Here is a 12,883-nt window from a genome sequence, read left to right as displayed (position 1 = left end):
CACCTAGTATGAGAGTAATGGAGACAACAAGTTGAGATCACAGGGATGAATAGATCACTACAATCAGGATATGATGCAAACAACTTAATGAGGGAGCGCCGTTTGTGTTGAAGTCAAGGAAATCAAACATTGTTTGCCTTTGTATAAAAAATTGAAAAGAAAAAATGACCTTTTCTTTCTCATACACAAGACTATCAACAGAGGAAATTATGATGACATAAGGTGATCTGTCAATAAGTCATGAGCATCAGGAACTGTTCGATTCGACCAGGCATACATGAATTATGAATTGAAGGTTCCTTCATGTCTTGCACTACTTCTATTTGGCTCCGACAATAGTAATGAACAATGGCACTATATGTCTCACTTATTCTGTCTGTTCTAGTGTTCCATAAAAAAAGATATGGGTTATCAATCTAATTTCAAGAAATAGCAGCATTTCATTGATTCAAAAACAGATGAAATACAACAGTTCAAATAGTTCAAGAAAATCATACCACTACATAGCTAAAACATACATGGAAACTGGATCTATCTTACATAACTTTGTCTATGATCACAGCTTAAAAAAGGACCCAAAGAGGGACTAGGTTGTTTTATATAAAAATGATCATCAAAATTCAAGCCGAAGAGGAACACATAGATCGGGGGTTGGCAGGGGTGGCACATCCACACCTCCCGCCAAACTTAAGACCATAGGTTAAAAGCTATAGACGATACAAAAGAGAACCAGCATGACTACACTAGAGAAACATGGGGATTCCATCCAAGATGGCCTGCTTCTAGCTAGCCTACTACAAACAGTGCAAATTTGCACATACAACATGCGAGAACCATGAACTGGTCAGTAGCTAGGCGATGCAGAAATATCTCTCTTCTAGAGTCAAGGGGCAAATTCCCAATCCCCGTCAATCAAACAATCACCATTGTTGACGAAATCCTTCTGAAAGAAAACATCATATAAGTAGTAATCATCAATTCCACATGCAAATCCTTAGTCTAGATGGGGTAAATTTAAAATAAGGTAGCAATTTAACATGTCTTATGGTCAGGTTATGCATGAACAAGCATAATGAATCTGAGCAATGCACCGAGTACTAACAACTAGAAGTATTTTTTATTTAACTAGAAGTAATTAAACCGACATTAGTTAGGTAAATTCCTCATGTGTTAATTTACTTTTGCACAAAAATGTGAAATGAAGTAAAATGAAAATAAGGACAGAGACAGATTTTATGCATAAAAAGGAGGAGAAAGGATCTTACTTGATTAACCAAGGAAGCAAGGAAATCATCCAAGTCATCACTGTCCACACTCTGTGCCTCACTTGTTCCCATGAGGAATTCATTGATGTTATTCACTTGGTCACTAACAGCTTGATGATTAACGGTGCTACCATCATGGTGGTTGTCACTTGCACCACCGCCATTCAGCACCTGGGTCAGCATTGCAGAATTGTCTATTTGAAGGTCAGGTCTAGTGCTTGAAGAACTAGCCAAAGCAGAATTCCTAATCGGTGTCAATGTAGAGTGTGTGTCATTCCCAAAGCTAAATGGTGCCACTTGCTCTCTGAAACCTACCACTGGTACGGCTTTCCCCATGATTCCTGTGATTTTCTTCTGATACTCATTTCCGAAAGTTGGAATCTGTCCAGAGGAGTGTGCAAGTCTAGACAACTGGTTGATCTTGAAAATGTTACCTTGCTTAGGATCTTCAGGCTTTCCAACATTATGACCAAGATCAGAAAACCTTGATGGCACAACAGCTTTCGAGGAGTTGCTAGGTCCTGAAAATTGGTGAACTTCCCTAGCAACGTTAAATCGGCCAGCAGAACATGATTGAAGCTGAACCGAAGGCTGTTTCACCAACTCAGGAGACTGCAATGGTAAATGACCAGAAGGAGCCAGCATGTCATCATTTGCTATGTCTTCGAAAGGAATACCTCTACTTGATCCCAAAATCATTCCACGCAATATACTCGCATAGGAGCTGCAAGAACGAGACGAAGAATGGTTGCTTGAGCTCGTAGAGCCAATGAAGGAGGGGACATGCATGTTTCTCCGCAATGCTTCAGTTTCAACAGCAAATGGATTGGAATTCCTCAGTGTGCCATCACCGAGCTTTCTGAGATAGATTCGGTACTTCTAAAATCACAAAATAGGAAAAGCATTTTGTTAAGAAACATGTTTTGTCCAAATATCTTTAACAATAATATAGTGGATAGGAACACAAGCATAGTGATCGAGCATAAGAGTAGAAACCAAACCTGCAGATGACTAGCAACATTCTCTCTTGTAAGGCCTTCCACATTCATGATTTCTAATATCTTCTTTGGAACAGCCCCTGCATTTACAGCAACAAAATATTTGTTAAGAGAAACATATTTAACAGAAAAATTGTTGTTAGATAAAGCCATGAACGTGAGAACACTACTACAGTACTTTATTAGAGACGGGCGTTTTGGATTAACGGAGGCGGGCAACGCAACCGCCTCCGTCCAAAGGTCATGGTTAATCCAGACCTACGGAGGTGGCCGCCCAGCCCGCCCGCCTCGGAAAATAAAAGGCCAATGCCTTGGAAAAGATTTTCTGTAGTAGTGGAACTTACTGTCGATGCCAATCTGACTGACAGCTTCTACAAACTTCTGGTGTAGTTGACCACACCACTGGACCCTTTGCTTTTTCTGGGCTGATGTGTTCTCGTTGTCCTCATTAGAAACATCCACAACCGTTTTGTTTTTCTTTGAATACTTGTTTCTATGGTTTGCTCCATCCTTCACACCTTTATCACCATCTCCATATGGCAACTTCTGAACATCATCATCACTGCCACTGTTGATGCTGTTCCGTGGATTAGTCTTACTGTTCTTCACCACATGTGTCCATATGCCCCTAAGCTGTTCAAGGTGCACTGGTTTTACCAAATAATCACATGCCCCATGCTTTATCCCTTTCATTATAGTCTGCGTCTCGCTGTTTACGGATAGCACTGCATGACATAAGGCAACATATGTCAATTATTTCATACAGAAGTCAACAAGCTTAATAGACTAAACAATGAATGATCTAGTGGCCTTCATGTTCAATTGACTAGGCACATTTTTCAATCTCTGTTTTCTTTAGGCATTACATTTGTTGTTTACTTTCATTTTTAAGAAAATGTGTCATACACATAGTAAATGCAATTCTCTATCATTTCCACTTTTGTCATTTCAAATAATTTCATAAAAGAAACTTTACAAATTTATTAGAATGGGGCATTGTTCAAATCCTAATGGAAACGACTAGTTATTATGAAAATCAATAATAATGAACCAAACTGCAGGCAACAAATTCAGAAGTTATCTTGGTTGCACCTAGAGCTTACTAATCCATCGCAACGTATGAAACCACACATAAATGATAGGATTCAATTGTTAGACTGATTGCTCCTGTTACTTAAATACGAACAAATGGTAGCACACGAAACTACACGAAACAACATTTAGTAGTTAGTGATTGCACCTACTACATACGGACAAAAAGTAGCATATCAAATGAACTACAAACAACAGTTCAGAAGCTAGATTCACTCAGCGATTTGGATTTGGGTTTGTTGAAAATTTCTTTTTGCAGCTGAAATTAATGAAATTCACAAAGTTTCAGAAATTTCGATCCAAACGCAGTAAAAAAAAGTTAGATGAAATCTGAAAATGTGAATTTCTAAATGGTTCACTAATATGCTTCCTACTTTGCATTTACATCTTACGTGTTGTTTGGTTGACATATTTTGTAATGTGATGGGTAACAGATGATGTTAAATCATGTTTGTCTATGTCCAGCCGTAATGAGATATCACGCTGGGAACTGATACCGGCCTATTTAAATTTGTTACCACTGGCACTCGAGTGTGAATTATTACCGTTGTCATTTACATTATAGTTCTTGAACCAAACAGTTCATTAGCCCTAGGCCACAGCCTAGTGGACAATCTTCAGTTATGGCTAGAAGGGGTAGCTGGTTTGAACCATAGCGCAGTGAGGTTTTCCCCTCTTAAATGCAAGAAAATGAAAGGAAAAAAATGGTTTAGATGATAAATCTACCCCAAGACCAATTAGACATAGGAAAGGGTGCTTACCGCATCAGCAAAGTATATAACAACAATACAATTCCAAAAGAAAGATACTCCCTCTGGTCGCAAAATCATGTCATTTTGGGCAAGCTTTGGTCGAAAAATACAAACATTATTAACTTTTAAATTAATGAGTTTTAAGATATATATGTTATATGTATAGATTTGTATTCGAAACACTTGCAAAGCCTCATGAATTTGAAGAATTTTAAGAAATATTCTAGAACAAATTAGAGGTCAAAGATACACGTTGACCTTTTAGTGAAAAAAGATGCGCATCAAGAACCGTGCAAAGTCAAATGCGAAAAATTATTTTTGACCAAACGGTAGTACTTCAGAAGGAATGTTTTGGCGAAATAATTTTCTTTTTGACAAACCAATGGTAGTGCACAAAACGACAAAACAACAAAACTTAATTACATATAGGGAACTGTAGCATATATGTAACTAAAACTGGAAACATCAATGTTATGTAACTATTTAGATGGTCGACTTGGCTATACAAAAAATACACACACAAGTATAAAAACAAAATGTACTTTCCATAGGGCTAATGAATGCGCTTATGAACAAAAAGTAACGGTCTAATGGACACCGAAAACGACGGACAAAGTTTTAGTTTCGATGCAATGCTTACAAACAAACTGTGAATATGAAGCTATACAAATGACAAAAATAAGCAGCCAGCTCCATTCTACTTAGCACTAAGGAACAGATGGTGACATACAAAACTAGAACACAAACAGTTATTAGCTTTATTGTATCTGAACACATGCACCCCAAAATCAAGATTTATGATTGGCATATGTATCATTTATTGATATCCTGCCCAAACATTCATAACCAGCAGCTCTATTGAGTTATAATAAGCAATCCGTTCAATGCATCTATCCAAAAAAATGGTAGTACTACAAATTCTCAAGATTGCTATTGTCTGCACGATCAGAAGAATGGCATGCATAAAAATGGGAAAATGAGTTTGAGCGAGGGCCGGCTTTACTGATGACTGGGAGATCCATCTCCAGGCCGATGAGCTCAAGGAGCTTGAAGCCGTCCATGTTGGGCATGACGACGTCGCTGATCACCAGGTCGAACTGGTTCCCGTCCTTCCTCTCCCTGAGCATGTCCAACGCCATCCTGGCGTCCGACACCACCGTCACTGCATCACAGCACCAGACTTCCAACCGTAAAAACAAAATCACCCAACCGTCAAAAATTTCATCGTCTCGCCTAAAATTGTATCACAACGGAATCGGGGGAAATAGGGGCGGCTAAGAAGAAGGCAAGAACACACACCATTGTAGTTGCAATATTTGAGCTGCCTCTCTAGGATCTTGAGGCAGACGCTGTCGTCGTCGATGGCGAGCACGCGCAGCCCCGCTGGGAATGTGTCCGCGTCCATCTCTTCGCCTATATAAAAAACGAACAAGATCAGTTTCAAGAAAGCAACCGCCGACCACCAAATCCCAGCAAGGAACCCGAGAAGACTCGAACTTTCTTACCTGCTGAAATGGTTTCCGTCCAAGAACCTTCAGGATGCAACAGAGACAGAGGGAAAAGCTAAGTAAGCGAGGCGATTTCCGGGTGAAGATTGAAGAAGAGGAATGCAGCGAGTGAGATGGGAAGGGGGGATTTATAGCAAGGGCAAGGAGGATTGGGGGAGGAGCGTGGATCGGAATGCATGCACATGGCTGCAAAGATGGAAGGTGTTCATCCTTGCGATGCGGAGTTTCCCTCGCATTAATACATGGCTTAGCTAAGCACCAGCCTTGGCCTCGCTGGGTTTGCTCGTCGCTTGTGTACTGTGGTTCGCTTCAGTTTCTTGATGGATGGAAAACCAGCCGAACCACCCAAGAATCGCCCATGGTTTAAGAATTGCGGTCTGCAGTGGAGTCTTGACGGAGGGGAAAGGGGGATCGGGGGAGGAGCGCGGATCGGAATGCAGGCGTGCGGCTCAAAGATGGAAGGCGTTCATCCTTGTGATGTCCATTAATTGCCTTCGGTTATCCTGTGCTGCTGCCACCAGCCTTAGCCTTGCTGGGTTTGCTCATTGCTTGTGTGCTGTGGTTCGCTTCAGTTTCTTGATGGATGGAAAACCAGCCAAACCACCCAAGAATCGCCCAAGGTTTAAGAGTAACGGTCTACAACAGAGTTCGACGGAGGGGCAAGGGGATTAGGGGAAGAGCACGGATCGGAATGCATGCGCGCAGCTGCAAAAATGGAAGGTGTTCATCCTTGCGATGTGCATTAATTCCCGCCTTCAGTTATCCTATGCTTCGATGTCGCATCCTAAAATTTCTGATTTTAGGTTGTGCATAGAAAACACTAAATAAAATAAATTATTTTAATATTTGGATAAAATTTACCAAGTTTAGTTTGAGCTAGCGCAAATTTAGTTATAGGAAAAACGTGAATTTTCAAAGTTTTCTAATTTTGACGGGCGTTTGGATGATATGATGTTTGCTTGTTGCTTCTGTGTTGAGAGTGAGCAAAATCTTTAAAATGCGTTAGTAGATCGATTTTTCGTCTTCAGCACGTCTTTATCTTTTTGTACAATCAAATTCTTTGTTTCTTGGCTCAAGTTTTTGTTGGGAGCTTACTAAAATCTTTTTTTTAACACAAATCACTCCTTTTAGTTCTCCATCCGTCAATCAATCTCTACAAACTTCTTAGGAATTTTTTCAGCTTTTTCTGGAACTTGTTCCTACTTATCTGTGAGCATAATTTAATTTTTAGATGCTCTAAATTATCTTATCATGGGCTCCAAATACTTTATTTGGGTTCCTCATATTCCATAATATCTCTGAAAAATTTTCCCAAATTTTCAGAGCTTTCGGAGTATTTTTCGCGGCTTAAATAATAATTCTAGACTTTTCTAGAATTATTTTATCCACGAAATTAATTAATTTTGAAAATAATAAATCTCTCATTTTTTCCGATGCTCAAAGCCTATGTGCAATAATCCTAATAAATTCTAAAGGCCCATGCATTTATTTATTAATTGGCTTTAATAATTATTTAGGCCCATTAGTAAATGTGGAGTATGTAACATTAATTAGTACCATATTACTAGTTGATGTAGATGCGTGGAGTTTTTCTCCCTATAAATATGTACCAACCCCTTGGGCAAAGAACATCAAAACTACCATACGGGGAGCCTCTAGTTTGAGAAATTCCCCGCGTAGTAAATTAGATTTTTCTCCTCCTTCTCTTGTCGTCACCATTGGAAAATCCCTCCTATAGTAAATTAGATTTTTCTCCTTCTTCTCTCGCCGTCGCCGCCGCGCTTCCCAGCCCGGCCATCCTCTCCTTCATGCAACAAGTCGAGCCCACCCCTGCGCGGCTGTTGTAGCCATGGCTGTGTGGTGGCTATACGGGAGGCCAAAGGATGAAGACCAGGTAATTACGAAATTACCACCAGTTCGTAATATCGTCGTCGTATATTCATTTTAAGTCCGTTTTGAGTCATTCCAATTGTGTTAGATTCGTATCGATGTGATCTACATGCTAGTCTTGTCGTTTTTCATGTCAAGTGACTTATATATATATATATATATGCTTAAATATTAATTTGATTAATATGCATGCAACTAGTTTTTATAATGAAAAGCAACATAATTATATACAATGCTCTTTTGCAAATAAGTTTTAACATGACTAGTTGCTAATATAAATATGTTTCTAAATTATAATATGTTTAGTCTAAACACACATCAAATTTGATTAGATGTTCTCACATGTTAGTTTATATTTGCAAGTTAAAGTTTAATCGACATAAATGATATCAAAATATTTATAAATAAAATATGATTAGCTTCAACTCAGTTTTTAAGTATAAATATGATTTATTTAATCTAAATTAATGCTACTCACATAGTTTTTCCTAATTAACATAAATCAGGCTTATAGTCTTCTCTTTTCTATTATAATATAAAATCATGTAGTCGTATCTTTACGACCATAGTTCTGATTAGCGTGCTTTTCGTGTCTGTGTTCGTAGCGACGTGTAGAACATCTTTAAAACCTTTTAACTTGCTGTTTCATATGTTTGGTGTACTGTTCTAATTTAGTTCTATTGTTTGCTTCGTGTATGATTGCATGTATGCTTATGTGGTGCTTTATGATCTTCTCCAGTCGGTGAGCTTTACGTGTTGATCAAGGAGTTCCTTTGAAGGTTTGGACTAGAAGAAGGATCTGAGTTTAAGACAAGTATAGCATGGGATCTTTCTTATTGTCCTATACATCTTTAATCATTTAATTCATGCTGCATATATCTATCTTGACTACCACTAAGAATTTTTTAGTACTTTGTTACCTTGTACCTTTGTCACCTATGGGGTATTGTATTGGGTAGTATGATGCTAGTGCTCAATTAAAGTCCATGATCTTGTAACTTCTAATGGTATATGCAATAAACACTAAAAGATACTTTTTAGCAATATGAAACAAGGGGGCTAAAACATTGGGTTGTTTTTATGGTGCTTTAGATTCCTCTCCCTAAGGACTTATCTGTAAGTGATCATCAGGGACTTATAGTACAGCTGTGAGGGCTACATGGCTCTGGCTTTAGCTCAGTATAAGGATCTTTTTTAGCTTGTTAGTGGTTACCTTTATTGGCGTAAGAATGGCTTGACGAATCGGGTATAGTGCGTCCTCTGCCCCCTTGTGTATAGATTGCGCGTCATTGTGTTATCGGGAAGGGGGGCTCTACATCTGTTTGTCGAGTGAATCTAATGGCCCTAACTTGTTAGACAAACCTTTGAAAGGCTTCATAGTGAACCCTGTCGACCTTCCTTGGAAGTGGGTCAAGAGATTAGTTACCTCGGGCGAAAGGGTAAATCACGACTCACAGTGAAAGTGTACAACCTCTACAGAGTGTAAAACTGGTATATCAGTCGCGCTCACGGTCACGAGTGGCCTTGAAACATTTACGAAATAGATGATCATTAATGGTTAATGATGATGAACACTAATGATAAAGATACTCTCTAATGAATACTGTTTATGCTATTCATTATTCATGTTTACCTGATCATGAGTTTATGTGGGTTTGTGATAAACTTGTTGCTACTCATATACTAAAATTGTGACAATTAAAAGCTAATCGCAGTTAAACCAGTGTCAGCCTTTTGAGCCTCGTGAACTCCATGTTATATTTGTTGAGTACGATATGTACTTACGCTTGCTTTATTTTTTCAATTATTTAGAAAAATCCCGAATGGGTACTAGATTGCTAGAGTTTGGAAGAATTAGGCTTGTGATCAACCAGACAGTTGTTCCTATAGAATTGGAGTCTTCACCCAAAGATCAGAGTTGTCTTTCCGCTGTTTGCTATCTAAGGTTATATTCTTTATACTAAATACGTTATATATTTAGCATTGTTTATTGATATTACCCTTATTTGTAGCTATATGTGGGATTTGACTTTCTGGACTCACATATGGTGCGTATCTGGTTTTGTTCTTGAAACCTGGTGCTACATTCAACCACCAGCCTTAGCCTTGCAGGTTTGCTCTGTGTGCTGTGGTTCGCTTTAGTCTCTTGATGTATGGAAAACCAGCCAAACCACCCAAGAATCGCCCATGGTTTAAGAATTGTAGTCTACGTTATATATTTAGCATTGTCGATTAATATTACTCTTATTTATAGCTATACGTGGGATTTGACTTTCTAAGCTCACATATGATGCGTATCTGTTTTTGTTCTTGAAACCTGGTGGTACATTCGACCACCAGCCTTAGCCTTGCAGGTTTGCTGTGTGTGCTGTGGTTCGCTTTAGTCTCTTGATGTATGGAAAACCAGCCAAACCACAGAAGAATCGCCCACGGTTTAAGAATTGTAGTCTGCAGCAGCCGGTCTTCGCCGCCGGTCCTGATGGAGGAGCCTCCCGAGATGTTGATACTCGCCGTCCATGCATGGTGTACACGACGCAATTGGAGATCTCTGACCTGCTTTAATTTCATGAGAGTCTCCATCCCCACTATCGATCGGCCACTCAATTTGTTTTCTGTTGGTGCATCTGCTGCGTGGAGAGGTGCCGGCGGGGGAGTCGTGCGGATCGTGGTATGGCAAACGCTGACCTGGTGATAACCATAATGTGGTCCATGCCAGTCAACCTGCGTATCTTTTAGCTCGCTTATTTATTATATGTAAACAGGGAATTAATAACATATATATCAATTATAAAAACGAATTATAAAAACATATTCAGGGGGCACAATGAAAAACGAAAAAAATAAAGAACAAAAGAGGTTCTTCTTCCTCAGTTCATGCCCGAGCAGGCACAGGAACCGCGTGGCTCGCGGCACGCGGCCACAGCTAGTCCCGCCTCGGCGGTCACAGTCAGGCGCGGCGGTGCAGCCACGCGGCTAGGCGCGGGCACGGTCGGGCGTGACATCCTTGGCCACAGCCGGGTGCGGCCAGGCGGCCACGACCGGTTGCGTGCGGCCATGGCGCAAGTTGGGGGCAGGCGCGCCACGGTGGCCGGTTATGGTTGCTGGGGGCTAGCCATCGTTGGGGGCAAGGGGCAAGGCCAGTTGCGATGGGGGTGGTGCTCGCTGGTGTCGGTGGAGGCGAGGACAGTAGTGACGGACACAGTACAGGGGAGAAGAAGCGAAACAGAACAAAACACAAATAGTTATTTCTGCGTAACGAGCGGCGGCGGTGGTTAATTTTCCCCGACTCCACCAAACTCAAGTTTTTGGTGGAGCACACTCTAGATCCATGGTTTTCGTGCAGCAGATCTGCGGTGGATCAAAAAGTTATTGGCTTGGAAAAGTGAATCTAGATATGTTTTTTATGGATCTAGAGTTGGTGGAGCTCTGCCAAACAGGCCTTAGATACTCATAAAATATATTGTTTATATTAGAAGGAATAGATTTTTTTTCGCAGCCAGATTATGAGTACATCCCTACTACAGAAACGAAATTTAGCTCCATTTTACATAGAGACGGCTCAATCAATAACTGCTTAACGGTTTGTGAGCCGGCCGCGTCTGAAAACAATTTTTAGAGGCTGAAAAGCCAAGCTACTTTAGAAATGCCCGTATTTTAATTTAGAGATGGTTGGAAAGTCGAATTCCTCTAAAATGTCTATTTTAGAGGCAGATAGACCTTCTGGCCGCGTTTAAAATGGATTTATGTAGGCGGTTGGTGATTTGGGCCTCCTCTAAAAATAGGTGCACCATAGTAAATTCATAACTTTCTGAAATTTCAAGTTGGATAAGACAACCTTTATATCAAAGATGTAGTAATATCTATCATGTCTTGGTACTTTCTTTGCTCTTTTCTTAACGAGTCTAAGATGCTCAACCGACTATTGGCCATATCGATGACCATCAATATCCAGTGATTGCTGCATATGTTTTTATACACAAATATGATCGACATTAACTAGAGTCAACATATATATATATATGGAAGATAGCTTAGCTAGTAAGCAAATAATTGAACAAATGTTCATATGATCGACATTAATTATTTAACACTCACTTGAAGTTGTAGGGGAATAGTATGTCCTTGTTTTGTTAGTTCACTAAGAACCTCATGAGATTTTTCTCGAGTTCAGCTTTCCATCCAGGCGGGGGATCAGGGTGTTTGAATACGACATTTGGATCAACGAAACCAATATCATTATCGTGTCTCTTTCTGAGTTCTGTCATCTCATATCTGCATATATAAAAATATAGTGTGAGGATATATAATTTATATATATACATGTAGCTTTATATATATACACTTTAATAGTAGAAAATAATCACACTTATAGACAATAGCAGCTAATGAGACTTTTGTCGAGAGAGTCCAGGTGGCATAGTTGGTGTAATTCTAAAAACTCGACATATATAATGTCATCGCCACGGAAGTAATGTTGGTTTCTAACTCTAATAGAAACAAAGGTCTCTCCCCGTTCACACGCCGCCATGTACCACTTGTTTAGCAGGTACATTTGCGTACCCAGTTCACCTAATGCCTCAGGGTTGTATAGACTCTTTCCATGTTCAGATTTCTTCTAAGGATCCACTTTTAGAGCAGATGGTCCTTCAGCGAGCACTTGGGCAAGGTCTAAACCAGTTTCCTCGTAAAAACAAATTAGTTCCTCATAATCGACATTCAGTAAGTCTAAGTTTGAACTATATTCATTACGAATGACAAGAGGGGGGACTGATTGTTGCCATTGTTGTCCGAGTTGTGCAACACCTTTCCCTGCTCTAGTCTTTTTCTGTGCCACCTCAAATGACTTGGTGAGAGAGCGGTCGTAGTCCTATTTTGGCAGGGTCTTTTGAGATTCCCGCTTTTTCTGGTCCACCTTCTTTCTTAGAAGATCTGGAGGTAGGTACAAGTACGGTTTCTCCGGGTTCTCCCTCGCTTCTCGTTGCTTTCTTACTTTTTCGAAGAAACTTTTCACATCTTTTTGTACTGCATCCTTTAATTCCTTTTCACTTTTCTCGTAAGACAGTTTTCGAGGAATAACAGGATTAGAGGAGGCTTTCTTCTTTGCCAGCTGGTGGGCCAATGGCTTTGTTTGCGGGGCAAACCTCTTAGGAGCTAGAGACCTCCTTGGAGGCGTTGGAGACCTCCTTGGAGGTGGTGGCGGTGAAGACCTCCTTGGAGGTGGAGGCGGTGGCGGCGTTGCATAATCATTGCCCGGAGCACTATGATGATCTGTAGATTGAATAATTATACTTAGGTTGGCGGAGGCCCTGTTGTGTGATTACAAAAAAGAATAATTAGGTATAAGAAATTGTTATTATTAATCATGCATGTCAATAGAA

General features: G+C 40.0%; 1 protein-coding gene across 1 annotated transcript in view; it reads right to left on the bottom strand.

The window, feature by feature from the left end:
* Positions 1–883: 883 nt before the first annotated feature.
* LOC136503378 (two-component response regulator ORR24-like) overlaps positions 884–12,883 on the bottom strand; it is a 34,364-nt gene continuing 22,364 nt past the window's right edge. The window contains exons 2-8 of the mRNA XM_066498471.1: positions 5,613–5,639; positions 5,407–5,520; positions 5,111–5,269; positions 2,608–2,988; positions 2,267–2,343; positions 1,266–2,144; positions 884–943 (exon numbers count right to left, since the gene is read on the bottom strand). Of these exons, the coding sequence (XP_066354568.1) occupies positions 884–943; positions 1,266–2,144; positions 2,267–2,343; positions 2,608–2,988; positions 5,111–5,269; positions 5,407–5,520; positions 5,613–5,639 (1,697 nt within the window). The remainder of the gene's footprint in view (positions 944–1,265; positions 2,145–2,266; positions 2,344–2,607; positions 2,989–5,110; positions 5,270–5,406; positions 5,521–5,612; positions 5,640–12,883) is intronic.

The sequence above is a fragment of the Miscanthus floridulus genome, chromosome 14 (genome assembly GCF_019320115.1).
Source record: "Miscanthus floridulus cultivar M001 chromosome 14, ASM1932011v1, whole genome shotgun sequence".
Classification (NCBI taxonomy): Eukaryota; Viridiplantae; Streptophyta; class Magnoliopsida; order Poales; family Poaceae; genus Miscanthus; species Miscanthus floridulus.
This window is presented reverse-complemented; position numbering and strand designations above follow the sequence as displayed.